The sequence below is a fragment of the Moesziomyces antarcticus genome, assembly GCF_000747765.1.
Source record: "Moesziomyces antarcticus DNA, scaffold: scaffold_v10016, strain JCM 10317, whole genome shotgun sequence".
NCBI classification, from domain to species: Eukaryota; Fungi; Basidiomycota; class Ustilaginomycetes; order Ustilaginales; family Ustilaginaceae; genus Moesziomyces; species Moesziomyces antarcticus.
The window spans coordinates 316,901-343,122 of record NW_014638994.1 but is presented as its reverse complement, the minus strand read 5'-3'; the positions used below and the strand labels follow the sequence as shown (position 1 = coordinate 343,122).

At 60.8% G+C, this 26,222-nt stretch overlaps 9 protein-coding genes across 9 annotated transcripts; 3 read left to right on the top strand and 6 right to left on the bottom strand.

The window, feature by feature from the left end:
- Nucleotides 1-483: 483 nt before the first annotated feature.
- Nucleotides 484-1,349, bottom strand: PAN0_016c5340 (DUF866-domain-containing protein; the record flags this gene model as incomplete). The annotated part of the gene is made up of 6 exons (XM_014799281.1): nucleotides 484-537; nucleotides 606-695; nucleotides 768-898; nucleotides 969-993; nucleotides 1,064-1,264; nucleotides 1,344-1,349. The coding sequence occupies 6 exons, from the start codon at nucleotides 1,347-1,349 to the stop codon at nucleotides 484-486; spliced, it is 507 nt and encodes a 168-aa protein (XP_014654767.1).
- Nucleotides 1,350-1,899: 550 nt separating this feature from the next.
- PAN0_016c5339 (uncharacterized protein) lies at nucleotides 1,900-6,749 on the bottom strand (the record flags this gene model as incomplete). The annotated part of the gene is made up of 5 exons (XM_014799280.1): nucleotides 1,900-5,168; nucleotides 5,404-5,548; nucleotides 5,615-5,733; nucleotides 6,277-6,489; nucleotides 6,674-6,749. 5 exons carry the CDS (start codon nucleotides 6,747-6,749, stop codon nucleotides 1,900-1,902), a joined length of 3,822 nt encoding a protein of 1,273 aa, XP_014654766.1.
- Nucleotides 6,750-7,167: 418 nt separating this feature from the next.
- PAN0_016d5338 (Rsec15) lies at nucleotides 7,168-9,558 on the top strand (the record flags this gene model as incomplete). Its single annotated transcript, XM_014799279.1, has 1 exon — nucleotides 7,168-9,558. One exon carries the CDS (start codon nucleotides 7,168-7,170, stop codon nucleotides 9,556-9,558), a length of 2,391 nt encoding a protein of 796 aa, XP_014654765.1.
- Nucleotides 9,559-9,625: 67 nt separating this feature from the next.
- On the bottom strand, nucleotides 9,626-10,672 carry PAN0_016c5337 (riboflavin aldehyde-forming enzyme; the record flags this gene model as incomplete). The annotated part of the gene is made up of 1 exon (XM_014799278.1): nucleotides 9,626-10,672. The coding sequence occupies one exon, from the start codon at nucleotides 10,670-10,672 to the stop codon at nucleotides 9,626-9,628; it is 1,047 nt and encodes a 348-aa protein (XP_014654764.1).
- Nucleotides 10,673-11,275: 603 nt separating this feature from the next.
- PAN0_016c5336 (cystathionine beta-l) lies at nucleotides 11,276-14,602 on the bottom strand (the record flags this gene model as incomplete). Its single annotated transcript, XM_014799277.1, has 1 exon — nucleotides 11,276-14,602. One exon carries the CDS (start codon nucleotides 14,600-14,602, stop codon nucleotides 11,276-11,278), a length of 3,327 nt encoding a protein of 1,108 aa, XP_014654763.1.
- Nucleotides 14,603-14,861: 259 nt separating this feature from the next.
- On the top strand, nucleotides 14,862-15,831 carry PAN0_016d5335 (NTF2-like protein; the record flags this gene model as incomplete). Its single annotated transcript, XM_014799276.1, has 2 exons — nucleotides 14,862-15,156; nucleotides 15,488-15,831. The coding sequence occupies 2 exons, from the start codon at nucleotides 14,862-14,864 to the stop codon at nucleotides 15,829-15,831; spliced, it is 639 nt and encodes a 212-aa protein (XP_014654762.1).
- A 135-nt stretch (nucleotides 15,832-15,966) lies between these two features.
- PAN0_016c5334 (uncharacterized protein) lies at nucleotides 15,967-16,647 on the bottom strand (the record flags this gene model as incomplete). The annotated part of the gene is made up of 1 exon (XM_014799275.1): nucleotides 15,967-16,647. One exon carries the CDS (start codon nucleotides 16,645-16,647, stop codon nucleotides 15,967-15,969), a length of 681 nt encoding a protein of 226 aa, XP_014654761.1.
- Nucleotides 16,648-17,152: 505 nt separating this feature from the next.
- Nucleotides 17,153-18,884, bottom strand: PAN0_016c5333 (oxysterol-binding protein; the record flags this gene model as incomplete). Its single annotated transcript, XM_014799274.1, has 2 exons — nucleotides 17,153-18,424; nucleotides 18,507-18,884. The coding sequence occupies 2 exons, from the start codon at nucleotides 18,882-18,884 to the stop codon at nucleotides 17,153-17,155; spliced, it is 1,650 nt and encodes a 549-aa protein (XP_014654760.1).
- Nucleotides 18,885-22,224: 3,340 nt separating this feature from the next.
- On the top strand, nucleotides 22,225-25,137 carry PAN0_016d5332 (uncharacterized protein; the record flags this gene model as incomplete). Its single annotated transcript, XM_014799273.1, has 1 exon — nucleotides 22,225-25,137. The coding sequence occupies one exon, from the start codon at nucleotides 22,225-22,227 to the stop codon at nucleotides 25,135-25,137; it is 2,913 nt and encodes a 970-aa protein (XP_014654759.1).
- Between the last annotated feature and the right edge of the window lie 1,085 nt (nucleotides 25,138-26,222).

Below are 26,222 nucleotides of genomic sequence, written 5' to 3'. Positions count from 1 at the left end.
CAAGGGGAGTAAACGAGAGTAAGTGTGGTTGGAAGGAAAGATGAAAGAGCCAAGAGGACGGACAATCTGGTGATGAGGAGCGAGGAGAGGGTAACGGAGCTGGGACCCCCTGTGGCATGCATATGAAGTTGCAGGTGGGGGGTCCAGGGGAGGGGATCGGCGGTTGTCGGTCCCCACCACACACGCGCGTGTTGGCGTTCAATACGCACTGGGCGCCACATGAAGGCCCTGTGTGTTTGAAACCCTCCCTTGACACCGGCATGAGCTTCCATGCGTGACTTCCTGCAAACATTCGTACCGCCCAAACATACCTCCCCCCTAACACGCGTCGGCAACTTACGGCTGAGACGCAAGAGGGCCGGTGGGCGTGTTGATGCCGCCCACGCTGCACAATGCAGGGAGGAGCTCACACGTCTCACTTTGTCGGCAAACACCATGTCGAAACAAGATAATGAGTGTGATTGTTCGCATTTCTGCCCTGGCTCAGACGCGCTGCCAGCGGTGTTCGAGCTCCATGATGCTGACTTCCTGTCCGGCCTACGCCATGCAAAGTCACAGCAATCAGCAAATATGACTAGATTTGCAGAAGAATTGGAGAAACGTACCTTTTCGTCGTAATCCATCCACTCGCCGTCTTCAAACTCGACGCTGTCGAACACTGTGTTGGACTCGGAGCCCTTGCACTTCCACGTCCCCTGTACGGCGCGAAACACAAAGATCAGCGCATGTCTGAGGGTAGGTGGTGGAAAAAGGGGTGGGATGCTTACGGTGGGCTCGAAGCCGACTGGTTCGAGGCCTCGAAAGTCGAGCGTGCACAGCGTGTGGAAGTTGGCGCCGGACTCTGCATCCGCCTCGACCGGCTGCCAGAGTGGGTTCTTTGCTGTGGGCTCGTCGAATTCTGCTCATATAAGCGCCAGATGTCAGTCATAGCTTTCCATCTTCCTCTTGCAGCTGTAATGTTGACTTACTGGCTGAGCTCTCCTTCTTGCAGAACTGTTGGTGCGTAAGTGGCAACTTGATCAGCATACTGTCAGGCATCGATGGGAAGGGGAGGGCAGCTTACATTGCAACTCATCACGAGGTTGGCGGAGCCGCGTGCGCCCTTGGTCATTTCGTGCTCGTCGCTGGGCGTGATGCCGACGAGTTTGGAGTGCTCTTCGTGGCACGAGGTGCACTTGAGCTTGAGCATGAGCGTGTGGTCCTCATCAGCAGGCACCAGACCCGTGACGTTGGTGAACTGCGCCTTGAGCTGCAGTGCGAGTCGCTATCGTCCCGAAACAAAGACAGTCAAGCATCAGTATCGGCATGGTTTCGAATCGCAGGGTGAATGGAGCGAGACTTACAGGCATCTTTTCGGGATGGTGTGAGGAAAGATGCGGGATGAGAGGTGGAAAGGATGGGTGGAGAATTGGACCGAGCGCGGAATATGAGAAGAAGGAGGGTCCGCACGACATCCGATTTTCCACCCGCAGATCCGAGTTCCGAGGTGTTGCGCTCTAACCCTTCAAGTAACGCCGTCCAAGCTGCGGCTGCCATGGCCCGTCAGTCGTTGCTGAAACAAGCGGGTCACCTCGCCTGACGCTATCTGGTGATCACAGCTTGTCCTGGCTCATCGCTACCAGCACGAGTGCAGTGGGTCCAAGAACTTGACCACTATTTTGATCTCTGCATGTAGGCGATACGTCCTGACCCAGACTTTTGTAACCCATCCCTCAAGGAACGTCCCCAGATATGATGTACGAGCACTCAGAGATTTCAAGCTCTAAGGAATCTCTCTGGCCCTCTTGGACTGACGAGCAGCTTTGAAGTGAAGTGTCTTGACAAGATACCGGTCTCCAAGCTTGTACACAACCCGCTCTTGCTCCGATTCTTCAGATCTAGATTTCAATTCGAGGACGATCAGGTATCGCTTCTACGTGGCTGCTGGGGAAGGTCAAAGATGTTGCTGAGCGACCTCCTCATCCTTGTCACGCCCCGTGGCTGCTCGCACGCATGCTCTCCATCGCTATGTATCCCCTCTCCTTCCTCATTGCGCGTTGGGGAGATCCGAATCGGGCCAAGCAGGGCTGCCTTCTTCCGGACCAACTTGCGAGGTGGCTCCCCTCCTGCCTTTGGGCTGAAGCTTGATTCTACTGGTGGGCGGTTAGAAGGGAGGCTTGACGCCGCGAGACATAGCAGTCGCATAGATCCGGGCGACTCGAGCCGCTGCGCCAGCTGAGCCCACCCCGCCATCCCCCATCCCTCCACGTCCCCCATTGGAGCAAAAGCGGTGGGGAGAGGGCTCGATCCACTGCGTACCATATCGCACACTGAGGCTGCGTCTTCTTGTCTTGACACCGGCGATGCTACGGATAGAAAGCTTTGCGACGCGGTAACTGGGGGCGGTCGGGAGTGAGGTACAGGCCAGTTGTCAAGTGCCTGCAGGGGCGAATCGCTGTTCGATGCCGATCCAAGCATGGTCAGGCCGGATGATGCTGGTGAGGTACCGCCTACAGGAGCCTCGGGAGCAAGATGCAGCGCAGAGCCGCGTCGACCAAGTTCACCATCCACACCGAGATCGGTACGCTCAACCCAGTGCTCGTAAAACAGCCCTGGGAGGGGAGAGCTGTCGACGGGAGGTGAGAATGCCTCCTCGCTCCTTGGAGGCTCCGTGTCCACTGCTTCCGGGTGATCGCCAATCCCAGGTTCATCGTTCCTCTGGAGATGGGTGATGAGCCGCGAGTCTTGGGAAACACGCTGCTGGAGCTGGTGCATGGCTTCCTGCCAAACATCCTGCCTCTGTCCCGCATCCACCCCAGTCCGACGTTCGGTTTGCCACGATGCGGGCTGGAAAGAGTGTGCCCTCGCCCGGCCTTGAAACGTCGTCACGGTGGGCGTGATCTCGCAATGCTCCGCACTATCTCTAGGTTCGAGCAGCAAGACGTGCGGGAGCTGTCGAATGGTGTCGACATCATGCGCCGTGCTGAGATCCGTATCACCCGCCCTCCATCCGGTCAATGGCACCATGGAGCTATACGCCCTACGTCGACTCAGCACCGAAGGTTGCGATGCAACAACAGCCGAAATAGCAGGTCTTGAGACTTCTGTACGAGGCTCGGGCACAAGGATTCCCAGAGGACTGAAATCGAACACCGACGATGCTTCCGACGAGATCGAAACGTTGCGTCCACTGCTGAACCCGGTTTGTGGTCGATCTGGGTCCTTTTCGCGCGTAATCTGCTCGCCAAGATTCGAAAGCTGAGTCCAGAAGTGTCGCCCCACTTCGAGATCGTCCGAGTCCGTATCCGAATCGTCAGCATCTGCGGGGTGGTTGTGGCTGGGGATGCTGTAGAGGCTCGTGGACCGCGTCGAGTGCGTGGACAACGACGTGCCGTGCGAAGGGTAGCTCTTGTGACTCGACCCGCGAGATGACTGCGGATCACCCCGGCCCAAACACCGCGTGTGCTGCTGCGAGTCTAGAGCTACACTTTCTTGCTGGTCTTGGGCGCCTGTAAGACCGCTTGGTTTGCCCTTGCTCTTGGGACTTTGAGGATCCGCATACTGCATCTGCATTGCCTCACCCTCAGTGACAAGGGGATGAGCAGCAGCAAGCGATAGTGAGCGCAGCTTGTTCTCCGCCGATCCGAGTCGGGCATACCCGCGATGGGTGATGTTGTTGGAGGCAAAGTCTCGTGGCATCATCGCTGCGCCAAGCGAAGGTCTGTCGGTGGGAAAGAGCATCGCGCGCGGTGAGTAGGGTAGTGGACTCTTGCGAACAGGTGTTCTTGGGTGTCCTGGGTAGCTTCGGCTAGCAGCCATCCCGGTGGATCTTGCAGCAGTGCCAGCGTTCGCAAGCGACACGGTCATCTCCGACTCGCGCCGAGTCCAGCTTCGACTGTCGGACGCCTCGGCACCGGGCTTATCCAGAAGTGTGCGCTTCGAGGCAGCCGGTGGCACAGTCTGAGCGTCGCGAAGGTTTTGCTTGGTCAGAGGTGAAGGCGTGGTTGCGGGAAGAAGAGTGTACCGAACCAAGGCGACGATGGGTAGCCCCGTCTCGCGCGCAAGTAAAGGAAGCGGCGCAGCCTTATTCCCCCCGTTTGGTACTGACTCGCGTTGACCAGCCACGGAATCGACGAAGAGATATTGCCTAAAGACGATGGGCCAGCTCTGTGGGGTCAGCTGAGCGAGGATGGGATCGAGGGTCGAGACCGCGCTGAGGTCGAGGAAACAGTTCACCGAGCTGTCTCTCGCGTATCCGCTGTTTGGGTTGCCGTGCGTGCCTGACGCAGGCTGTTTGCTGAGATGGTGTTTGAGCAGCTTGGCTTGGTCTTCCATGGACTCGAGCAGAGGTAAGAGAAATGTTGCTTCGCTCATTGGCGTTGAGGAAGAGCCGTCCTTTGAGGTTGGTGCGAAAAGAATCGTCCATTGCGAGGAAGCGGCTGAGGCAGGCACGTCTGTCGACGCTTCGAGATCGTGTATCTCGCCCGCGATCTCCAGTCTGGTGGTGTGGGTTGCCCGAAAGGATGCGTTAACACGTTCCGGAGAAGAGCTGCTGGACCGTGACGCTCCTGGCTGACCTGCGAGCTCGTTGTCCGGATCGTGGAATCGATGCTCAAAGGCATGATCTGCAAAGGGCGTGCCGAACGAGATCGTCGGGTGCGGCACCTGCTGTGCTGGTTCGGAAACGATTTCGGCGATGGAAGCGATGGAGGTGGTGCGGGACGACGAGGAGAGAAACGGCTTTGGTTCCGAAAGGCCTCTGCTTGTCCTTGGACGAGCCGGGAGCGCCGGTTCTTGTGGCTGAGCATCGTGCGACTGCGATGGTGGTCGGGCATCCGATGTGACTTTGGGGAAACGGTAGACTGAGCTCGAGCCCAGCGAGTCTAGGGACGGATGTGAACGATGGAACGTTTCTGGAGAAGATGAGCGCTCCGAATCTTGTTCAAAGCTGTGGGCGTGGAGCCACGCTTGGGAGCGGGCGAGGGACGATTTCGACGCCGAAGAGAGTTCTTCGTCTTGGTGCAGTCGCTGTAGCGAGGCATCGAGGCTGAGCTCGGGAAGTGCAGGCGACGAGAAGCCGGCGCTGGAAGCTGGTGAGCTTTTGGGGGATACACGGTAGGGTCGCATCATTCCGAGCGTGGTCTGGATAGGTGGTGTCCTGTGCAGGCTGAAAGTATGCTTGGCTTCGGCTACAAGAGGAGAAAGCACGACGATTGAGAGGGCGACGCATCTGATTCTGAGACAAGATGTGGTAGATATATGCTGGCGATGTCGGAGGTGTTGTGGATCGTGTGTGCCAGCTGCGAGGCTAGTAGCTAAGAGCGATATGCATTGCGACGATCAACCAGTCAAAGAGAGCTTTTTGTCGCAGTCGAGATCGAGAGCAACTCCAGACGGAAGCGAGGGCGTTGACGTGATGTCGACTGTGCAGCTTGGGCGTGGCTCGGATGTGTGGCAGGCGCACGGAAGCGAAGTCGGGCGTAGAGGCGTGCACGCCTTCGGGACGATCGGGGGCGGGCGGCGTCGTATTCTTTCTCGGGCGCAGAACGTGGCATGCGATAGCCGAGGGCTAGCCGAGCAGCAGGCGTCAAAGGATCGACGAGGAGGCAAAGAGATGCAGCAAGCGGGCTCGCACCGGAACAGAGCTGAAGGGGATAAGGGGGTAAGGGGGGAGGGAGAGGATGGGGATGCCGGGTACGGCGAGGGCCAAGATGATATAGCCCGGACCATTGGACTGGATGGGCAAGGGGTCGGCTATGCATTGAGAGTGTCCAAGATGGCCTGCCTTTTGGGACGTCGGTGGCAGCGCGTGCTAGAAGCAATGCGCTTGGACAGGACCGAGCAAGTGGCGTCTTGGGGCATAAAGAAAGATCTCCGTCGCCTTTGCTCGAGGGACGATGCACCATCTGCATTCAGCCGTCTTGCACGCCGAGAAAGCAAAAGCCTTCGCATCATGGACCCACGGACCCAGCAGCGACTGTGGCCGGCCGCGTGATTGGTGGGCTTTGCACGTCTGCATGGCGCCGAGGCCAAGCAAGCGAAGTGCACTCGAAGCCAGCGCGGAGTGGCGGAGCCAAGGCTAGCGTTACGGACAGTCTCAACGAGAGGGCGCAGAGGACGTGAGCTGAAAGGATGCAGGGACACGCCCAAGAGGGCTGCACAGAGTTGTACCGGTTGCACGGCAGCTTGACAGCCATGCAGCGGGATGGGTTGTCATCCGTTGAGCAGGCTCTCTCATGCATGCCGCCAAAAAAAAGGCGGCGGAAGGAAAGGAGAAAAAAAAAGTGCTGGTCTCACTGTTGCTCTCGAAAGCCACGCGAGCCTGGTGGTCGTTGTTGTCGGTCGACCTGTCACTCGTTCGACTCGCGATGGAAGGAGGGGGAGAGTCTCTGCGGCTCTTTACGCCGACGTGCATATAGAGCCATGGGAGGTGCATGCAGCCGATGCGCTGGATCGCCATTGCATCGGGAGCGGGCGATGGGGAGGTGCAGGGCGAAGATGCAACGGTAACTTGGAGTGGGATCGACCAGGCAGGGTCCAACGGCATTCAATCCCACGCCTTCGGCAAGGGCGGCCCCTTGCGTGGTGCTCTCATGCTTTCCCACGTCGAGCAGCGGGCGACACAGTTTCTGGTGGCACTGGTGGCACCGACACTGGTGGGATCGACGGCGCGCATCTCGAGCTTGGCTGTTACGGCGGTACACTGCGTTGCGACGGTGCTTGCAGAGTGACATGGCTCGTTCTATGGGTCGCCGCACCTCGACGCCCATCCTGCTCGCTTAGCCCGGCCACGCGCGCATCCAACGCCCAAATATGCTGCTGCTCCTGCTGCCTCGACGCCTTCGGCTAACACTTTCCGTCATCAGCGACGATGGCAAAAAAACGAGCGTGTTATCAATATTGAGGCCTAACAATGATAAATTAATTCCAGCGGAATGTGACTGCGCAAGGACCACTTGACTTCCACCACTTCCAACTGTGCTTCCCGCACATCACCCGGCTCCACTCGACTCAGCATCGACGGCCTTGAACTTCTCTCTGCCCATCCCGAGGATCGGCCATAGAGCGCATCCGACTCGCTCGCGCTTGGAAAACAACACTCAGACATGCGGTAATGAACAACGTCATTCCCCCGTCTGCACGCTGAACCTTGCCTGCTGCCGCTGACCCGCCTTACGATCGCCCGCCATGGTCGCGCGTCAACGCCGTCCGCTCGTCTCGCTCGAAGCGCAGCTGCAGCAGCTCACGCTCTTCTCCGACCTCGATGCGGATCAAGAAAACCTGGAGCAGCTCGGCCCCATCATCAAGTCGCTCGACGAGGCGCGCCAGCAGGATGCCTTCCTGCGCCACCTCAAGAACTTTGTGCGCGAGAAGGACTCGGAGATCGAAGCCGTCTGCGACGCCAACCATTCCGAATTCGTCGCAGCCGTAGATAAACTGCTCAAGGTGCGCTCGGGCACCGTGACGCTCAAGCACCGCATCGGCGAGCTCAACGAAGACGTCCAAGCCGGAGGCACGTCTCTGGGCAACAAGAAACGGCAGCTGCTCGAGACGCAACGCACCGCGGCCAACGTCAACGAGGCCATTGGATCGCTGCATACGTGCCTGCGCGTGCTCGACCTGGCGAATCGCGTCGACGGTCTGATTGGGGAGAAGAAATACTTTGCGGCGCTGCGCAGTCTGCAGGAGCTCGAGTCGGTGCATCTGCGCGCGGTGCTGCATCACGAGTTTGCCAAGCATATGATGGACTCGATCCCGCAGATGCGCAACCAGGTCAAGGCCGCCGTCACGCGCGAGATGAAGGAATGGCTCTTTGAGGCGCGCGAAAAGTCGCGCACCGTCGGCAAGCTCGCGCTCGAGGCCATCGAGACGCGCCAGAAGCGATGGCGCGTAAAGGCGCAGCGCGATCCGCTGCTGCGGCTGGCCAAGCTCAACTCGGCCATCGAGCTCGTCGCCAACGAACGCACCGAGCACAACTTTGTCGACAACGACACGGTCTCGATCGATTTCCGTCCGCTCTACCAGTGCATCCACATCTACGATGCGCTCGACCTGCGCGAGGAGCTCCAGACGTCGTACCAGGAGGATCGACGGGCGCAGGCGAATCTGCTGCTCAACCAGGGGCTTTCGTTCGATGCGTCCAATCCGGCGGTGCCGCCGCTGCTCGAGGAGATGGTCGGCTTCTTCCTCGTCGAGCACCACGTTATTCAGACCACACCCGCCGGCTTCCGCGCCGAGGCCGAGGTGGATGATCTGTGGGACAGCATGTGCAGCCGCGTTGTCGACATCGTCTCGCTCGCCCTGCGCGACTGCAGCGAGACCAAGGTGTACGTCGCCGCCAAGGCGGCCATCCAGACGTTCATCCAGACGCTCGAGGGCTACTCGTTCCCCGTTGCCAAGCTCAACGCGCTGCTGCTCACACTGTTCGAGCGCTATGCCCAGCTGCTGCGCGACCGCTTCAGCCGCGATTTTCAGCAGGCCATGCGCGAGACGCAGCACCAGCCCATGGTAGTCCACAACACCGACGAGCTCAACAAGGTGCTCTCCGTCTGCTGGCTCAAACCGGGCGACGAAACCCTGCTGCGCGCATCCACCTTCCCGCTCTCGCTACCCTTTTCGCAGACGTATCCGCTGTGCTGCATGGATATGCGCAATCTCGTGGATCAGTACTACGTCTTTTCCGACGGCTTTAGCTTTAGCCAGAACCACCGCGAGATCGACGAGATCCTCAAAAAGAGCCTGGACGAGCTGCTCATCCAGCAGGTCTCGACGGGCATTCGGCGCTCGCTCGACAATACCGCCGCGATCAACCTGTCGCAGATCGCACAGATCGTCGTCAACGCCGAGCACTTTAACCTGGCCTGTCTGGAGCTCGAGAATCTTCTTGCTGCGCTGCGGGCGCCGCATGGAAGGGGCGGAAAGTTGCAGCTCGATGCGAGCAGTCACTTTGTCGCCACGCTGCGCATTGCCGAGTCCAAGATCAACGCCGCTTTTGCGGCCAAGTTGGACCAGTTTCTGGGGATTGCAGAGTACGACTTTGCACCTGCAAAGGCGGGGCCGAGGGTGGTTTCGGCGTGGTTGGAGGATACGGTGGAGTGGCTGCGGACAATGATGGAGTCGGTACTCGTTCTGCTGCCCGGTACGGTCAAGGCCAAAGTGTATGCGGCAGCGTATGCGCATCTTGCGAGTAGTTTGCTGGACAAGCAGTTGCTGGGACCCGATTCGGCGGCGGCGGTAAATGCAGCTGGGTTGGAAGTGCTTCAAACCGACGTCGACTTTCTGGTCCGCAATGCGGCCGAAGTGCAGACGGACGAATCGTGTTTCCACCCCATCGTACAGACACTCGCGGTGGTGCGCAACGATAAAGTAGGCGAGTACGTGACCATGCTTCAGAGCGGAAAACAGCCCGGTGGCGCATGGGCGTATGCGGCGGTTGATCCGCGCAAGTTGCTCAACCTGCTCGACCGCATGTACCGCACCCACTCTCGCCTCCCCACCGAAGCCGACCTTGCTGCCAAACGTCTCCGCGACAAAGATTCTCTCATCCGCGTCCTCAACTCTCCTGCCTTTCGTCGGTAAGCCCCGCACTTGGACAAATGCAATCATCATTACGATCAACCGCGTTGACTCTGAGTCGGCTGTGTGATTAGATGAATCGCCACTGGATGTTGGGTAGGACGCCCTTATCCTTGTCGTCTAGCTTTGCGAAGAGCGCCGGGCTGAGGTCGAGACTGGTCGGTTCGCAACCGGGGCATTCGTCCATAGCGAAGGCGTGCGTGGTTTTGCCGTTCCAGGTGATTTCGATGCGTCGACCGCACAGCGAGTTGTGGTTCGGATTGCCAGATGCCGGGTTGTACTGCTCGAACACATCGCGCGACACGGCGACGATGGGGTCATTGTCGGCGTTGACAATCCCGCATGCGCCCATGCCCGTGTCGTAGAACGTCGCGTGGCCCGTAAAGGGTGCCGAAGTGTACAGAGACTTGACCGAGGGCGAGGAAGAGGTGGAGAAGGAGGGAGGAGTGTAACCGTCAATGGCGCCAGTGCTAGCGTCGTCGCTCGACGAGTGGTGCTCAGAGTGGTGCTCCGAGTGCTCCGAGTGCTCCGAGTGCGTCTGGGAGTGGTCCGACGAGTCGTCCGAGGAGTGGTGCTCTTCGTGGTGCGTCACCGAGGGCTGTTCGGGGGCGGGAGCACCCTCGTCGCAGTCGTCTTGCTGCTGGTCTTGGGGCTGGGCGGGCTGCTGAGGCTGCTGGACCGCCTGCTGCTGTTGCTGTTGCTGCTGGGCCTGCTGCTGGGGCTTGGGCCACTGCGACTGATCCTTGGGCTGCTCCTTGGGCTGTTGAGGCTGCTCCTTGGGCTTTTCGTTCTGCTGCTGGGGCTTTTCGTTCTGCTGCTGAGGCTTCCACTGCTCGCCTTGGTTCTTGTTACCATCCAGCCCGTGGAGGTAAATCTCGAGGCTCTGCTGGTCACCGTACTGGACATAGTGCTGGAGAGCCGCTTCGAGGGCATGGACCTGATCCTCGAGCTGGTCATGCTGGGACCTGGCGAGGTTGCGCGCATGCACCACATGGGCGCGGTGCATCTTGTACGTGGGCAGCGCGGCGACCTGCACCGTGACGCCCGACGAGAGCACGAGCAGGCCAGCTGCAACGGCGCCCAGCACCACAGCGCGCTTGAGTGAAGTAAAAGTCATCTTGAAGAGTCTAAAAGAAAGATGATCTAAGAACGGGGGAACGAGGATGAGAGAAGGGTCCTTATATAGCAAAGAAGAGAGATTGCGGGATGTGCGGAAAGCTCACTCGAAAAGGACTGTGGCGAACGACGAACGCTGTCAGCGTCGAAACGGGGTTGTCACAACCTCCGGCGTCGCAGCGGAACAAAGGTACTCGCCGACTTCGAACGGTAGCTTACCTTAATGGATGCTGAATCCAGCCAGCAACACAAAAGCTTGGATCAACCAGAGTTGGAGAACAAGGTTCGAGGGTCTACACCCCCAAACCTTTTATACCTCTCAACCAGCAGTCCGCAGCAGTGTCCGTGCCAAGCCGGCCAGACAAAGGGATCGGACAACAGCCGTCGGAACAAATGCGAAATCACCATGCATCGTGCCGAAACCTTCATCTGGCCCCACCAAATCTGCACCGAGCTTAACCCGCATCCGTGGGAAAATCCTTCCCCCCCGACCTTTGTTCTCTCCAAACCCCCCACCTCCACGCACAGCACAGCACAGCACAGCTCAACGACACTCGGGAACCGCATGAATGGATTGCTATACACAATTGTCTACTCTAGTGGATCAGGCAAACACCCAGCCGTGCTGCGCCTCGGCCCAGTCGGCCAGCTCGGCGCTGAGGTTAACCTGCTGGAAGCGGATCCTGGCCTCGGCGGCGTCCTCGGCACTGGTTGGCAGACGCACGCCGAAGCCGTCGCCGCCAACGCGCGTCTCGTAGCACTTGAACCCAGCATCGCTAAGCTCGCCTACAAGCTCGCGAACCTTGTCTTGCTCAAACGCATCCGGCAGCAGCGTCACGGCGCAACCGCCGCCCCCGGCGCCCGTGAGCTTGGTGGCAAGCTCACCGGCACCAAACGCTTCGGTCTTGTTCTTGATCAGCTCGAGCGCCGGATGCGACACCTCGAGCGCCACCAGCTCGGCGTGGTTGAGCGTGATGAGCTTGCGCAGCTGCGCGACTTGGTCCGCGCGGCTCGCGCCCGAAGTGCCGCTCAGCAGCTGCTGCGCCGAGTCGGCGATCGTCTGGATGCGCGCCAGCGCCGCCTCGACGCGCTGGGGCTCCGCCTCCTTCTGCGCCGCAACGTGCGCGATGAGCTTCTTGCCCTCGCGGCCAACGCAGCTGTCGACGAGCAGGAAGCGGAACGACGAAAAGCCCTTGAGCTTCTCCATCTTGTTGGCGCGCAGCGTGTTGCTCGGATGGGCGCGCGTAAAGGCAATCGCGCCGCCGTGCACGGCAACCGAGTTGTCGACGCCCGAGGGCGTGCCGTGGATCACCTTTTCGGACAGGAACGCCCACTGGTTGACGTACGCCGAGTGGTCCGCGGCCACCTCGCTGGCGCCCGGAGCGGGAGCGGGGATGCGGCCGTAAAGCATGTTGAGCGCAGCAGCCAGGCACGAGCTCAGGGCGGCGCTCGAGCCGAGACCCGCGCCGATGGGCAGCGCGGAGCGCAGAACGAACGCCTGCGCACGAGCATCGGCGCGACGAGCCACGATGCACAGGTACAGCACCAGGAACGCAATCGAAGCAGCGTGGCTCCTCTCGCTCTCGTTGACCGTGTCGCCCACCACCTTTTCGATGGCGCTGACCAGACCGGCGTCGAGCGCGTCGGGCACCGCACCGCCTGCCTGGATCGACTCGGGCACTGCCGCCCACGGCAGCTCATCGAGGCTCCACGTGTGCACCACGCCGAGGTCCGGCAGATCCAGCGAGATCTTACTGTCCTCGCGCGGCGAGACGCTGGCGTAGCATCGCAGCGCCACCGAGCCTGCGATGGCGGTGACGCCATGCACCACGGCGTGCTCACCGAACAGGATCACCTTGCCCGGCGCGCTCACGACGAGCGAGGTAGGCGGCGGCGGATGGTCCCGGGCGAGGCGAGGTTCCCCCTCACCGCCGCGCGTCTCGAGCTTGGCGCGGTTCATGTCGTCGACCAGGCTGCCCACCTTGTCGTGCTGCGCAGCGGCGTCGGTATGCAAAGGCGTGCGCTCGTACGCGATGAGATCTGGCGAGGCTGCGCGCGAGCTGTCGGTGGTGGCCGAGCCGAGCTGGGCAGCGGCGCGGTTGGACGGCTTGCGACGGATGGCGCCCGCCTGGAGCAGCGCGTTCTCGAGGTCCTCGAGCAGATCGCGCTCATCCTCGATACCGACGCAGAGGCGGATGAGGTCTTCGGGCATGCCGCGCGCGGCGCGCACCTTGGGGTCGATGGAAGCGTGCGACATGAGGCACGGCATGGAGATGAGACTGTTGACGCAGCCAAACGAGACCGAGATGCCCCAGAGTCGCGTGGCGCCCACGATGCGTTCCGAGAGCGCCTTGTCGCCCGTGGTAAAGCTGAGCACCGAGCCGGGGCCAGCAGCCTGCTTGTCGTGCACCGCCTTGGACGGGTGCGACGCGAGGCCGGGATAGTTGACCTTGAAGCCGAGCGAGTCGAGGTAGTGGGCGACGGTGATGGCGGAGGCCTGCTGGCGGTCCATGCGCACGGCGAGCGTCTTGATACCGCGGAGGAGCAGGAACGAGTCCATGGGCGTGAGTGCGTTTCCGATCGAGTTGATGGTGAAGGCGATCTGCTTGCCGAGGTCGTCGCGGTCGCAGGCAATGACTCCGGCCATGAGGTCGTGGTGGCCCGAGAGGTACTTGGTGCCCGAATCGTAGACGACGTCGACGCCGAGCTCGAGGGGCCTCATGAGGTAAGGCGACATCATGGTGTTGTCTACGACGACGACAGCGTCGGGCGCCCACTTCTTCGCGGCGGCAGCGCAGCGCTGGAGGTCGCAGATCTTGAGGCACGGGTTGGTGGGGGTCTCGAGGAGGACCATGCTGACCTTGCCACAGCGGCCGGCGGCGGCGTCGGCAGCGCGCTTCTGGAGCATCTCCTCGACCTTGGAGGCGTCGGTGGTGTCTACGTGGTCGGTGTGGATGTTCTGGTGCGAGGCGAGGTATCCGAGCAGACGGTTGGTGCCGCCGTAGAGATCGTCGCCGGCGATGATGCGCTCACCAGCCTTGACGATACGGGTGATGACGTCGAGGCAGGCCATGCCGCTGGAGACAGCGTAGCTGTACTTGCAGTTCTGGAGCTGGCAGAGGTGGTGCTGGAGCATGGAGCGCGTAGGGTTGCCGGAGCGCGAGTAGTCGAACTCTGCGCCGGGGAGGCCCTTGAAGGTGGCGGACATGTAGATGGGCGTGGAGGAGGAGCCGTACTGGTCCTTGTGGTTGGGGTCGTCTACGGTCGCGCACTGGGTGGCGAAGCGGTAGCCGTTGGGACCGCGGCGATCCTTGTGCGAGACGAAGGGGAGCTTGATGTCATCGTCGCCGAGGTCCGAGGGCTCGGGGGAGGTGGGGATGGACGAGTCGAGCGAGGCGACGGATGAGGCGACGTCGGCATTGAAGGGGGTGACGGTGGAGGCCTGGGAGGAGGCGACGCTGTAAGCGTCACGATGGGCCGACATGCTGAGGATCAGACCCGGCGAGGCGGCGAGTGATCGGGGAATTGCCGATGGGAGATGGTGGTGCTGGTGGAATGCGACGTGCACGCCGTGAGGCACAGGGAGGGATGACGATAGGTAGCTGCTCGTCACAGCAAGGAGGCTGCTGCTTTGGATGCGGTCGGAGTGAAGTGAGGTGTCGCAGTGGCGAGGAGGGAAGTGTGAATGGAGAAGAAGTGTGATGGTGCTGTGCGAGAGTGTGAGTGTTGAGTGTGTGTCGGCAGTGCCGCGTGTGAGCGGTGGGTGCGGGTGCCTAGCGGACGAGTCACTTTTGCCCAGGCGAAAGAGCGAGAGCGAGCTAGCACTGCAAGTGGCACCCTGGCTGAGTGAAATTGCCCTTCTCGGCGAGTGCAGGGCACACACGGCATTGCGTGCTCGCCCGCCCGCCTCGAAAGGAAGATTTCTCTCCATTTCGACTTCCGTGGGCTGCTGCTGTCTTTTCGCCCACCAGCAGCAGCGCACACACGGCGCCACAGTGTGGCCTGCCGCTTCGCAACCGCTCCGCTCCACAAGGCTGCGTCTTCGGAAGTCGGAACCCCAGCCTTGCCCTCCTTGCACAAATTTGGGCCTCTTCCTCTCAGCTCACTTGCTCGAGCCTTCCACCCTTCCACTGACAAGCGGATCGTCCGACTCGCTAGCGGTCCGGGTCACACACTCCTCACACTTCACAATGGCATCCATACCCACCGGACCTGCCGCGGATCGGCGCGCCGACAGCCGACGTCTCGCCGACTTTGCCGCCAAGGCAGCCGAGACGTTCGTATCGGCCTACTACGCAGCGTCGGATTCGCCGCAGCGCACCAACCTCGTACCCACGCTCTACCTGCCCAACTCATCGATCGTCTGGAACGGCACACCCGTCAGCGGGCAGCAGGAGCTGCAGGCCATGCTCAACAGCATGCCGGGCAGCAAGCACGAAGTGCATACGTTCGACTGCCATGCGCTCGGAGGCGCCGTGGATGGAGGTAAGTCTTCTCCGACCCCTTTTCTTTCTCGACCAGCCACAGGTGCCTCTTTCTCAGGGATGATACCGCCAGAGCTGGACAGGCGCCGCAAGTGGGTCTGCCTGTCCGAACCCCACTTTGGTCGGTATGCACCGAGACACTGCGCGTGCTCGTTTTGAGCTCGTTCCAGAGGCAAGAGCAAGCACAGTCCCCCGCAAAAATTGCACTCTTGGTTGCAGCTTGCATGCGCGCGGACGCTTTTCATAAGGGTTCGATACCTTTGCACAAGGACCACTGTGGTATCGAGTAGTATATGAAGCAAACATTCTCTGACGCACGATACTTTGCACAGGCAACTTTACGGCTCCGTCGGTGATGCTCACGGTATCGGGGACGGTGTCGCACCACACGCCCGAGTCTGCATCTGCGCTGGCGACGAGCGCACCCAAGTCGGCGACGGCTTCGACGCACGGTGCGAATCGCAACCGCGGCAACTTTGATCCGGACGCTCCCGTGGCGTCACATCCGCGTGCGTTTTCACACAACTTTGTGCTCGTCGATGCGACGAACATCGCGCAGGTCGTCCAGACGGGCGAAGGAGGCGTGGCGGTTTCGATGACGACGGGCAAGGATGCACAGACCACGCTGAGCGCAAAGTACTTTGTCCAGGCGGATAGCTTTCGCTTCGTCGGGTAGCCCCGCGCTCCAATCCAAACACAAATGCACGCATCCCGACAGACACGCAGAGAGTGTGTGTGGCAAGACGAGAGTTTGAATGCAAGAGGGGAAACAGAGTGCGAAAAGACAAGGGGGGTATATGGGATTGGGAGGTTAAAAGTCGGTGCTGTTGAAGTGGGTCGAGAAGTCGTATTCGAGTTTGGAGTCGGGCATGTCTGTGTCCTGGATCGCAAACGGCTGTGTTGAGCTGTGCGATCTAGTCCATGATGTTTGTGGTGGATCTGCGAGGGACGAACTGGAGGCGGTTGAAGCGAAAGACAGAGCTGGCATGCCAGCAATCCTACGATCCAAACTGCCTTCGGTATGTTCTGGTTCCTCGTCTGAATCGTCTCGACTTCGTTTAGCTCCTTGTGTGACACTAAGTGTGTCCGTATCCGAGTGGAGTCTGAGCGTGTCAAAGTCTTTCGAGGCAGGAGCGCTTTGAACCCTGCTCCATGCGCGTCTTGTATTGGTTACATTCGACAGGATCTGTCGTTCGGACGAGCCAAACGGATCGAGCGAGGTGGTGGTGCGATTGTAGCCCTGATTCACCCGCGCCCGAATACGGTAGCCCAGATTCTGCAACTTGCTATGCGTCTCGTCATCCACTCGTGCCTTTGCCCCGCTCGTACTCGTAGATGCAGCAAGTGTGTCGCCTTGAAGCGGTTGTGCCGAAGTCGAGGCTCGCGGGTGATCCGATAGTGCAAACGCCGTAGGTCGATCTCCAAAGTGCTTCTTGAACGTGCGCTCGTAGTGCGTCCCCGAGCCACCAGCCGTAATCGGAATCCCCGCCATCGTTGCCGTGTGATATCGTCAGAAGCAGAGAGGAAAGTGATGCGTGAGCTAATGCTCAGGGGTTGAGGGGTCGAATGGTGGGGTCAAGGTGATCTTTCAGAGGCTCAACTGTGATAGTGAAAGGAGAGCGGACTGCATGCAATCCAACCGCGCAGCCCGGGTTGAAATTCTACGCACCGCGTCGCCCAAGACGCGTCTCCCTCATTTACGCGTGGCCCACCACAGTCTTCCCCCGGGGGGCTTTTCTCGGCCCAGAAATCCGCCCCTCATACATCCCCCTTCACCGTCGCACCAGCTGACCACGGCCACCCACCGACATGTCCAGCGGAAGCCAAAAATGCATTTGGGTTCGGATTACGCAACGAAGCACAGTGACAAGACTAGCACGAGAAACGAAAGTGAAAAAAGTGGGCCGTGTATGGACCTTCGACGATGCCTAACAAGGCCCAGCGGAAAGCAGAGCTAGACCCGAAAGACAATCTAGAACAGAAAGAGGAGATCCAGTCTACGCCGACTTGGCAAAGTAGTCGACCACGACGGGAGGGCGGTAGTCGTCCGAGGGAAGTGCGTCCATCTTGGGGTAGTACTTTTCGCCCTTCTGCACAAAGAAGCGCGGCGACCAGGTGGCGCCCGACTCCTCGCGCTCCTTGGCGAGCGCACGCTGCTTCTCCTCGATGGCGCTCTTGCTCTCGGTGGCCTTGTCGAGGTTCTTCTCCTTGATGCCCTCGGTGACCTTGCTCCACAACCTGCGCGACTCGTTGGCCTCCTGCTGGTCCTCGGGGATCACCTCCTTCTGCACGATGGTCGCCTTGTGCGCATCAAACAGCTCCTCCACCTTGCCCGAGCTCGAGTCCTTGTAGTCCATCGAGTCGCTCCACTTGCCCGTGATCTCGCCGACCGCCTTGTGGCCCTTGGTGACCTTGCCGCCGATGGCGTTGTAGGTGCCGGTGAAGTAGCCCTTGGTCTTGAACTCGACGTCGCAGCTGAGGTCGTTGGCGTCGTTGCGGATCTTGCTCGTGTCGCCGAGCTCGAGCACCATGCGGCCAAAGAGGATGCCGCGCGCATACATGTTGGGCATCGAGATGGCGTACTCGCCGTCCTCCTGGCGGTCGAGCAGCACCACGCGATTCTCGCCGCCCATGATGGTGGCGGCCGAGTTGCCGAGGAACTTGGACTTGGGCTTGAGCTCGCCGTAGAAGAGCAGGTTGTTCTCGGGCGACACGTAGTAGTAGGCGCTGATGGGCGGATGGTGCGAGACCTGCTCGGCAATGTAGTAGCCCTTGGTGCCGTCGGTGTAGTTGTAGGTGCAGCGGAAGAACTCGCCGAGGATGGGGTTGTACGGCTTCTTGACGCCCTTGGGCTTGATGTGCCAGCCGGAGAGGTAGTAGCGCGTCACCTGGAGGAAGCGCTCTTCGGGCGAGTCGAGCTTTCCGGCGCCAAAGATGAGGTCGGGATGCGACATGAAGTCGGTGATGCGCTCGAGCATGGAGCGGGGCTCGAGCACAAACGTGGGGAGCGTCACTTTGGAGAGGTCCATGCCTATGCGGAGCTGGCCGATGAGCGACATGAGGATGTTGCCGGACTCCTCGTCGAGCTCCTCGGTGTCGTCGGCGGAGGCGCCCTCGGGTGGGCGGTCTTCCTTGCTAGGCTTGATGTGCGACTTGGCACCCGAGACGGCGCTGCCGACGTGATCGAGCAGACCCATGATGGAAGACGAAGGATGTATATGCGACGGGGAGCGTGTGGATGGATGCGCCGAGTGAACGTGATCGCCGCGCTGTCGGAAGAATTACAGATCGTCGATGTAAAGGAACGGTGGCAGAAGCGTAGCGAGCTGGAATGCAGACGGAGAGTCCCACAGCAGATGACGGTTTCCTCGAGACAAGCTTATGGGTGAGGCGATCGGCGGTTCCGTCTTGGTTCAGAGGCGAGTTTGCTTCTTCGACGATATGAGCGAGATGCGAGCTTGCGTCGTGCAAGAAGAACGTGGGATGGTTCAAGATCCGGGCGATGAAAGTCCAAAGTAAGTTGGCGTATTGCAAAACCCAATAAAGTGGAAGGTGGGGTTTAGCGGCCGATGGAGGAGGAGTCTTTCCAAATCGTAGCAGCACGCGGAAGAAGAGCTGAAAGGGCAGAAGCGGAGCTGGATGGACGGAAATGCAGGAGAGCGATATCGCCGAGGAGGGGCCAACTGGATGGTAGTGGTGGAGGATGGAGGCGATGCAGGCCGTGGGCATTCAACTCTCGTCAGAGCAGAGCGATGGCACGGGGCAAGTGCGGTCAGATAGCTGCAGACGGCAGCACCGACGCAATTGCACACCCATTCCCATCCACACACCCGCGCCCGTCCAGCCGCACTCGAACGCAGCTCAGCCGCCCGCCGCGACCAAAAATCAACGAAAAAGTGGAGCCCATAGGGGCGGTAAAATGACATGGGTCCAAAGTGGCAGCAGAGGCAGCAGCGGAAAAGCAGCGATTTCGAGCCGCAGCTGGAAAAGGCGATCCGGGCCAAAAAGAGTGGAGAGAGAGAGAGGTCGAGCGAGCGAGCGAGGTCGGTATGCGAGCGTGAGCGGACCATCCGCAGATGCACTTGGCTCGTGAGTGGGCTGCCTGACTGGTCGAGTGCCCAGGGCTGTGTGCTGTTCGGCCACGAGCCGCCTGATCTGAAAGGGAAAAGGGAGAAAAAAGGGGGCGGGGCGTGCATCGCTGGATGACGACGAGGTCAAGGCTGACTTGACTGACTGGAAGGGGTCACGGATTTTGATTTTTCTATTTTTTGAATTTTCTGAAAGGTGGAGCGGCCCCAAAGATGTGAGAGCGAGGGAGAGGTGCAGCGCGTGGAAGGCTCCGGGGGGAGCGATGACGAAATCGGGCGCAAAGAAAAAGGGTCGTTGGACAGGCCTATTAGAGCTGGCAGCCAGATACGCCCGAACCGGCAATATCATAGGCTGCCGACAGACGCCGACGTGGATGGAAGTCGATCGGGATCGGCAGCGCAACGCCGGGCTCAGAATTTGACGCACGCTGCTTCGGCATTTTGGGTCCGAGACTGTGCATCGGGAAGCTAGTCTATTGCCATTGGCTGGCTTGGAGCGACTTGCCAAGGGCTACTATTTCAGGACAAAGCCAGGCACGACGACGGCGCCAGGGCGGCGATTGCGGAGTGGACGGACAGGGTCTGGCGATGGGCTTGATGATGGACACGAGTGCGATCGATGCGATCGGCCCGCTCGGACGAGGCGGCGGGCTTGGCACGTCGATCGGAAATCCCGCAGCAGCAGCAGAGCCTAAGCAGCAGAGCCTGAGCAAGGCTGGTCCGTTTGCCCGAACCCATCTCCCTTGCACCACAACTCAAAGATTGACGATCAGCGACTGCCACTTGCCACCGTTGTTGGATGTCGGTAATTTGAGAGTGGGCTTGCGAATGCGTGTGCGGAGACCAAGATGGGTTGGTGGGGGTGGGGACCGTGCATGTGTGCGGCGAGGCACTGTGGGCGTGCGTGCTGGCGTGCTGGCGTGCAGGCGTGCAGGCGCGTGTGTGCAGGCGATGCGGACTCGGTGTACCGCGAGTTGATTGTGCGGTCAAGTGGTGCTTGCTGGTGCTTGCTGGCGCTTGCTGGCGGGTGCTGGCGGGTGTGCAGGGTGAGCTAAGGCTGCGAGCGACGGCGAAGGGCTGCGAAGGGCTTGGCTTGGGGCCGCGCTTGCTCGCTTAGCTCGGCTGCCGAGCGCACGAAACCCTTTGTGGCCTGTCAGCCGCGCCGCGCGTTGGCCAATCCCAAGCGGGCACCCACACCCCCAACCGATTCCCAGAAAAAGAACAGCCTCAGCTCGCCTTTGCTTTTGCCTTTCAAGACCAACACTTTCACTTTTTCTGATTTTCTCTTTTTTTTTTTTTTTGGCAAACGCGCGTCCCGAAAGCCCACGCTCACACTGCATGTTGGGCAGGCGAGGCGAGAGCAAGCGACCAGGTTAATTTCGAATCCTCGAATCCACTCCAAGCCCCCACCGATTGGCCTGCTTGGCGGGCGTACGTTGGGTGGGGGAAAGCATAGAGAGAGAGAGAGAGAGAGGCAGTTGCCGCTGGGCTGTCGGTGTTGCGCATGGAAAGAGGGTACTACAAAAGCAGGAGCGAGGCGGGCACTGCATGACCCGGCCCCCTTTTCCGCCTAGCCCTCGTGTCTTGCTGCCGGCTGGCCTCTTTTGGCAGCAGGGCAACACAAAGAGTGCAGACAGTTGAGACCAAGTCGCCGTGAGTCGAGAGAGTGGGTAGAGGGCTACAAGAGTGGCTGGAGGGCGTGCATTTGCTTGCTGTGCTGTGCCGTGCTGTGCGGTGCTGTGAGTGAGAGGGCGCCGGCTGACGAGTGCCGTGCGGTGCGGTGCGGTGCGGTGCACTGCAAAAACGACGCACCGCTTTGCCGCCTGGCAGGGGCACCGTTCCCCTGACCCGCCCTGGCTGCGTTCGGCCGTGCTCCGACGCCTGTCAGAGTCCAAGCCAATCGAAGCGACAGGCTCGCAGACAGAGGCTCGCCTCGCAGCTCCGTCGGGCTTGCCGTGAATTTGCGCGAAACCCGCCGCTGTGAGCTTAGAGAGGAAGGGCAGGGCGTGTGCCACTCTGCCATTTGTGATTCACGTCTCTCTCTGGCTCCCGCGCCTGGGCTGCCGATGCGAGTCCGAATCACACACTGTCACCCTCTCATTCAGTCACTCACACAAATCACTCAGTTCAATTTCACTCGTACGCCCCTCCCCCTCGACCTCGTGTTCCCGCTCGAAGCTCGTCCATGCTTCCTACCTTGTGTCTAGCCCTCCTCCTCCTCCCTCGCTCTTCCACCATCTCCATCGTCGGCTTCCTCTGATCGCTCCGTTTCGCGTTTCAACCTCTCCTCCCTCTCTTCGCCTTCCCATCCATCAGCGCAGCTCGCTTGGCTGCTGCTTTCATCCTTCCATCCCATACACCCACGCCCGCTCGCCCACCTGACCTCACTTGCGGTTGCCGGCGCCATCATCGGTCCTTGATCTCCAACAAATCCGACCTTGGTCTCGCGTCGTACGCTTAGCATCGCATCCCTCTCCTGCTTCTTGCTTCTTCGGATCCCCCAGCATCGCCTCCCCGCTCCCACTCGCTCATCAAGCCTCTTCTCTGTCGCCTGCATTTCGTCTTGCACCTTCCGTTCCCCTGCATGTCACCTCGCCCTTGCGTCTGATCGCCGTCCCCCTCTTCAACTCGTCGCATCCTCCAGCAAGTTGGCACGGCGTACCAGCATCGCACTCCACCTTGGCATTCACCTGCATATTCCTACACTGAATCTGCCTCGTACCACCCACCACACCTCAGAGCCTCCCCGACCGCTCGAGGCCATCCTCTAGGACCAACAGGACCAACAGGACCAACAGCCCTGGGCGAGCTTGCTAGAAGATTCGTCTGATCTGCCTTTGGCCTCACCTTGTCGCCTGCCTGCTTTCGTCCTGGCGCCCTCGCGCCACAAAAACACTCCACGTGCCTGCCTGCTCTCGAAACCCAGCGGGCCCGCTTCCGGATCCTAGTCCGCGCACTCTCCTCTCTCCATCTCGCTACCCATGTTCGGCAGTCAGTTCCAAACTCAGCCCTTCGGCCAGTCAACGCCAGGCTACTATCCCCACATGACCGCCCAACAGCACCACCACCAGCAGTCCCAGCAAAATCAATTTGCCTGGATGCAGTACCAGCAGATGTTGCAGGCGCAACAATTCTACTCGCAGCAGCAGCAGCAGCAACAACAACAACAACAACAACAACACATGCAGCACGCCGCCGCAAGCGATATTGGCCCCGGGCCCGACAGCCGGCGTCGCACCTCCTCCACCCCTCAGCGGCCCCAGCACATCACCTACAACGACACCTTCCGCCGTGAGCAGCAGCAGGCCAACCAGATGCCGCCTCCCTTCCCCGGCGCCTCGTATGGCGCAGGCGTCCCCCAGCTCAACCAGATGAGGAGCTTCTCCGGTCAGCCCATGCCCGCAGGCCAGTTCGGCCAGGTCGCGCCGCCATCGGGTCACTCGGCCTCCTCCTCCGTCTCCTCCGCTGGCGGCTTCCATCCCTACCGCAGGACTCAGCGTGGCAACTCGGACATTGGCGCGACCAACGTGCACAACTTCCCATCCGCTCCCGCCCAACCTCCCTCCGCCGTCGCCTCGGGCGCAGCGGCTCCGAGAGTGCGCACCTCCAGCGCCGCCTCGCAATCGTCGTCGCGCGAGACTTCGCCCATGCTCGCCGCCGAGCGCAAACGCGGATTTGCCGCCATCCCTTCCTCGGCCTCCTCCCCCAGCCTCGGACCTTCGCTAGCCAACAAGAACGTGCCCGGCGCACCTTCCTCCCAAGTCGGGCTTGCACACCTCCGCGGCGCTCCGCCACGGAGCAACAGCCAATCCTCGCTGGCCTCCGAAGCATCCTCGCGCACCGCCACCGCAACCGCCGGTGCCGCCGCACCTGTTCACCAGCGAACCGACTCGTCGGCCTCGCTCCACTCCATCAACACGTCGCAGCGTGCTGCGCAGCCAAGCTCGGCCTCGTCCAAAAAGCCCTCGCCCCTCTCGCGACAGGCAGCCAAAGACGATGACGAAGAGGCCGTGTACGGCGGCAGCGACGACGACCGCGTCGACGGCGGCCGCTCCACACCCATGCCCGGCTATGCCCCCAAGGCCTCCAAAAAGACTGGACTCTCGAGCAAGCTCCGAAAGGCACTCTCCTTTTCCAACATGAACGACATTCACGACAACAGCCCCTACGGCGCTTCCCAACCCAACGCTATGCGTCGTCCCAACGGCATCCCTGGCCGAGAGCTCGGCGGACTGCCCAACTCGTCCGGCGACACCAATGCCTCCACCGGATCAACGCGCTCCACCTCGCCCCCGCGCACGCCCGACAACGGCGCCGCTCTGCCCGGCTCCTCCGCCGCCTCCATCACCTCGCGCAGGGGCACAAGGCCGCCGCTCTCCAACAACAACGACGGCAAGCGCAGCATCTTCAACCGCAAGTTCAACTCGTCCACCGACAACATCTCCATCTCCTCCACCGTCTCGAGCGCTTCCGTCATGCTGCGCAAGGTGGGCAACCTCGGCAAGCTCGCTCGCCGACACTCGCTCATGGGCCTCACCAACATGTTCAACAAGGACAAGGAAGGTCGCGACGGCCTCCACGGCGACGCCTTTGGCACCGTGCCCGTCGCCTCGGACGACTCGGCGCTCAACACCAAGTCCAAAAAGGCACCCAAGAGCAAAAAGGGTATCCCCGCCTCGGCCTCCATCACACACGCCACCGTCGAGCTCGAGAGCGCTCGCGTCACCGACGCTGGCATGACGCCTGCCGCGTCCTATGTGCGCCAGCATCAGCTCCAGATGCAGGCCCAGGCCGAGGCCGAGGCGCGAGCCGCGCGCGAGCGCCAGGAGTCCGAAGCGAGGGCGCGCGAGGCGGGCGAAAACCGCCAAAAGATGATCGAAAAGGAGAAGGAGCGCCTCAAGTCCAAGCGTGGCTGGCGCAAGAAGTTTGGCAGCAGCGGTGGCGGCAGCATCAGCTCCATCACCTCGGACGCTCCCACCGGCCTCGAAACCACGTACGCCGAGCCGGACGCACACCACGCCGACGGGATCAATGGCCAGGCTGGCGCCGAACCGATCGTCTCGGAGGCGCCGCCCCAGATCTCGATCGCCTACGGCGAGGAGGGCGGATTCGATGCCTCGTTCGACAGCGAGCTGCTGGAGCCACCGCACATGCCGGCCGCTGGCGGCCTGGGTGGCGACGACTCGGGCGACGAGTTTGAGACCGACAGCCTGCGTCACTGGGCCGAGGGCATCGAGCGTTCGCGCGCGAGTGCGGCGCAGTTCAAGAACCCCAAGGGCATCCTCAAGAAGACGGCCAGCACGCCCGACCTCTCGCTGAGCGGCGGCTTTGACAAGCCGTTTGCCGGCCGCGTCCGCGCCAACTCGTACGACGCGCCGCAGTCGGCGGCGGCCTCGTCGGCGACGCACGGCGCGAGCCCCATGACGCACCTCTCGGGCAGCACGGCGGGCGTCGAGCGTCTGGACGGCATTGGCGCCAAGACGGACTCGCCCGTGTCGTCGCGGCCGGGCTCGCGGTCGGGCGATGTGCCGCCGCGGTCGGCATCGCCGGGCGCGATGCAGCATGCGGGCGGCGGCGGCGTGCTGGGCCACCACTCGAACTCGTCGATGCCTACGCTGTCGCTCATGATGGACGGTGCGGCTAGCGCCGACTTTATGCCGCAGCGCTCGGTGACGGCGCCGACGCAGCCCAAGAAGAAGCTGTCGTTTGCCGACGACCTCATCTTCCACTCGACGTGGCCCGCCACGGTGTACGACCGGCGCGGCGAGCAGGCGACGTGCAACCGTCTCACGCCGCTGCTGGCGCAGCGCATCAAGGAGGAGCTCAACACGTACAAGATGGAGGAGATGGCCGTCGCGCCCTCGAGCCGCATCTACACGCACTTTTTCGTGTGAGCCGCGCGCGCGCGCGGCGTGTGGCCGGTCCGCGCACCGCTTTTAGCTTCGTCGTCTCGCTCCCTCACCATGCACATTTGTTCTCATACACATACTCACACTGGTTCGCTCGCTCTCACATGTTTGGTTGCTTCGCTCGCTCTCTCATCCATCTTTTTTGGCCGGCTGTGCAATCGCATGGCGTTTTCGTAGTCTTGCTGGCTGTTCGTCTGCTGTGTGGTGGAAAGTGCGGGGTTTGGTCTGGACGGGGGTTGTGCTTGGGTGGGTATTGCGGGGTGGGGATGATTGGGGTTTTTTGTGAGGCAGTTGGTGGTGGGTGATGGTGGGCATATGTGTACGTGTTGGAGGTTGGGTGTTGGTGGGACGAGGCTAGGATGTGATGGTTGTGGATGTGATGGAGGTAGGCGTGATGGGGATGGTGTGTGGTTGTAGCAGTGGAGATGGGTGGGATGGAAGGTAGAGCGATTGGTAAGGTGGATTCTTGGTGGCTGACGCTTCTTGCGCTTGGTCTGCTGAACGGTTTGGCGAGGGCAGTATTCATGACGTGGGCGGGGTGGCTGTTTTTTTTTTTGAAGCAGGAGATCGTACTGGTCCTGCATTGGTTTGTGGTTGCAGTTGCGTGAGCGGTCAAGAGGCGTGTTGCTCGTTTGGGTCCGTGTCTCGCTCCGTCGTCGCAGGTGCTGAGCATATATCGGTGGCCCACAACCAGTCGCAACATTGCCTTCTCATACGTTGGCCATTGTCATGCACTGTGATGGAATTGTCGCCTGCTCACAGCCCCCTCTTTCCCGCTCCTTGCTGCTGTTGAAGACGAAAACTCACAGCCTTGTCGTTCAGAACAACGCCGATATCGAGCAAACGCCTCCCAACTTGAAGCATCCTGCTGTTTTCATCCCAACCTCAACACGTCCATTTTTTTTGAGCCCGCTTTTTATCGCTTTTTCGCACCATTTCCAAAAAAAGAACCATCTCTCATCATAGACTGCAATCACTCAACGATGGCCAGTAACAATACATCTCGTCACACCATCGCACCTCGCCATCTCTCAGAACAAATACACTATTATTTTGATGGTGGTCGGGCA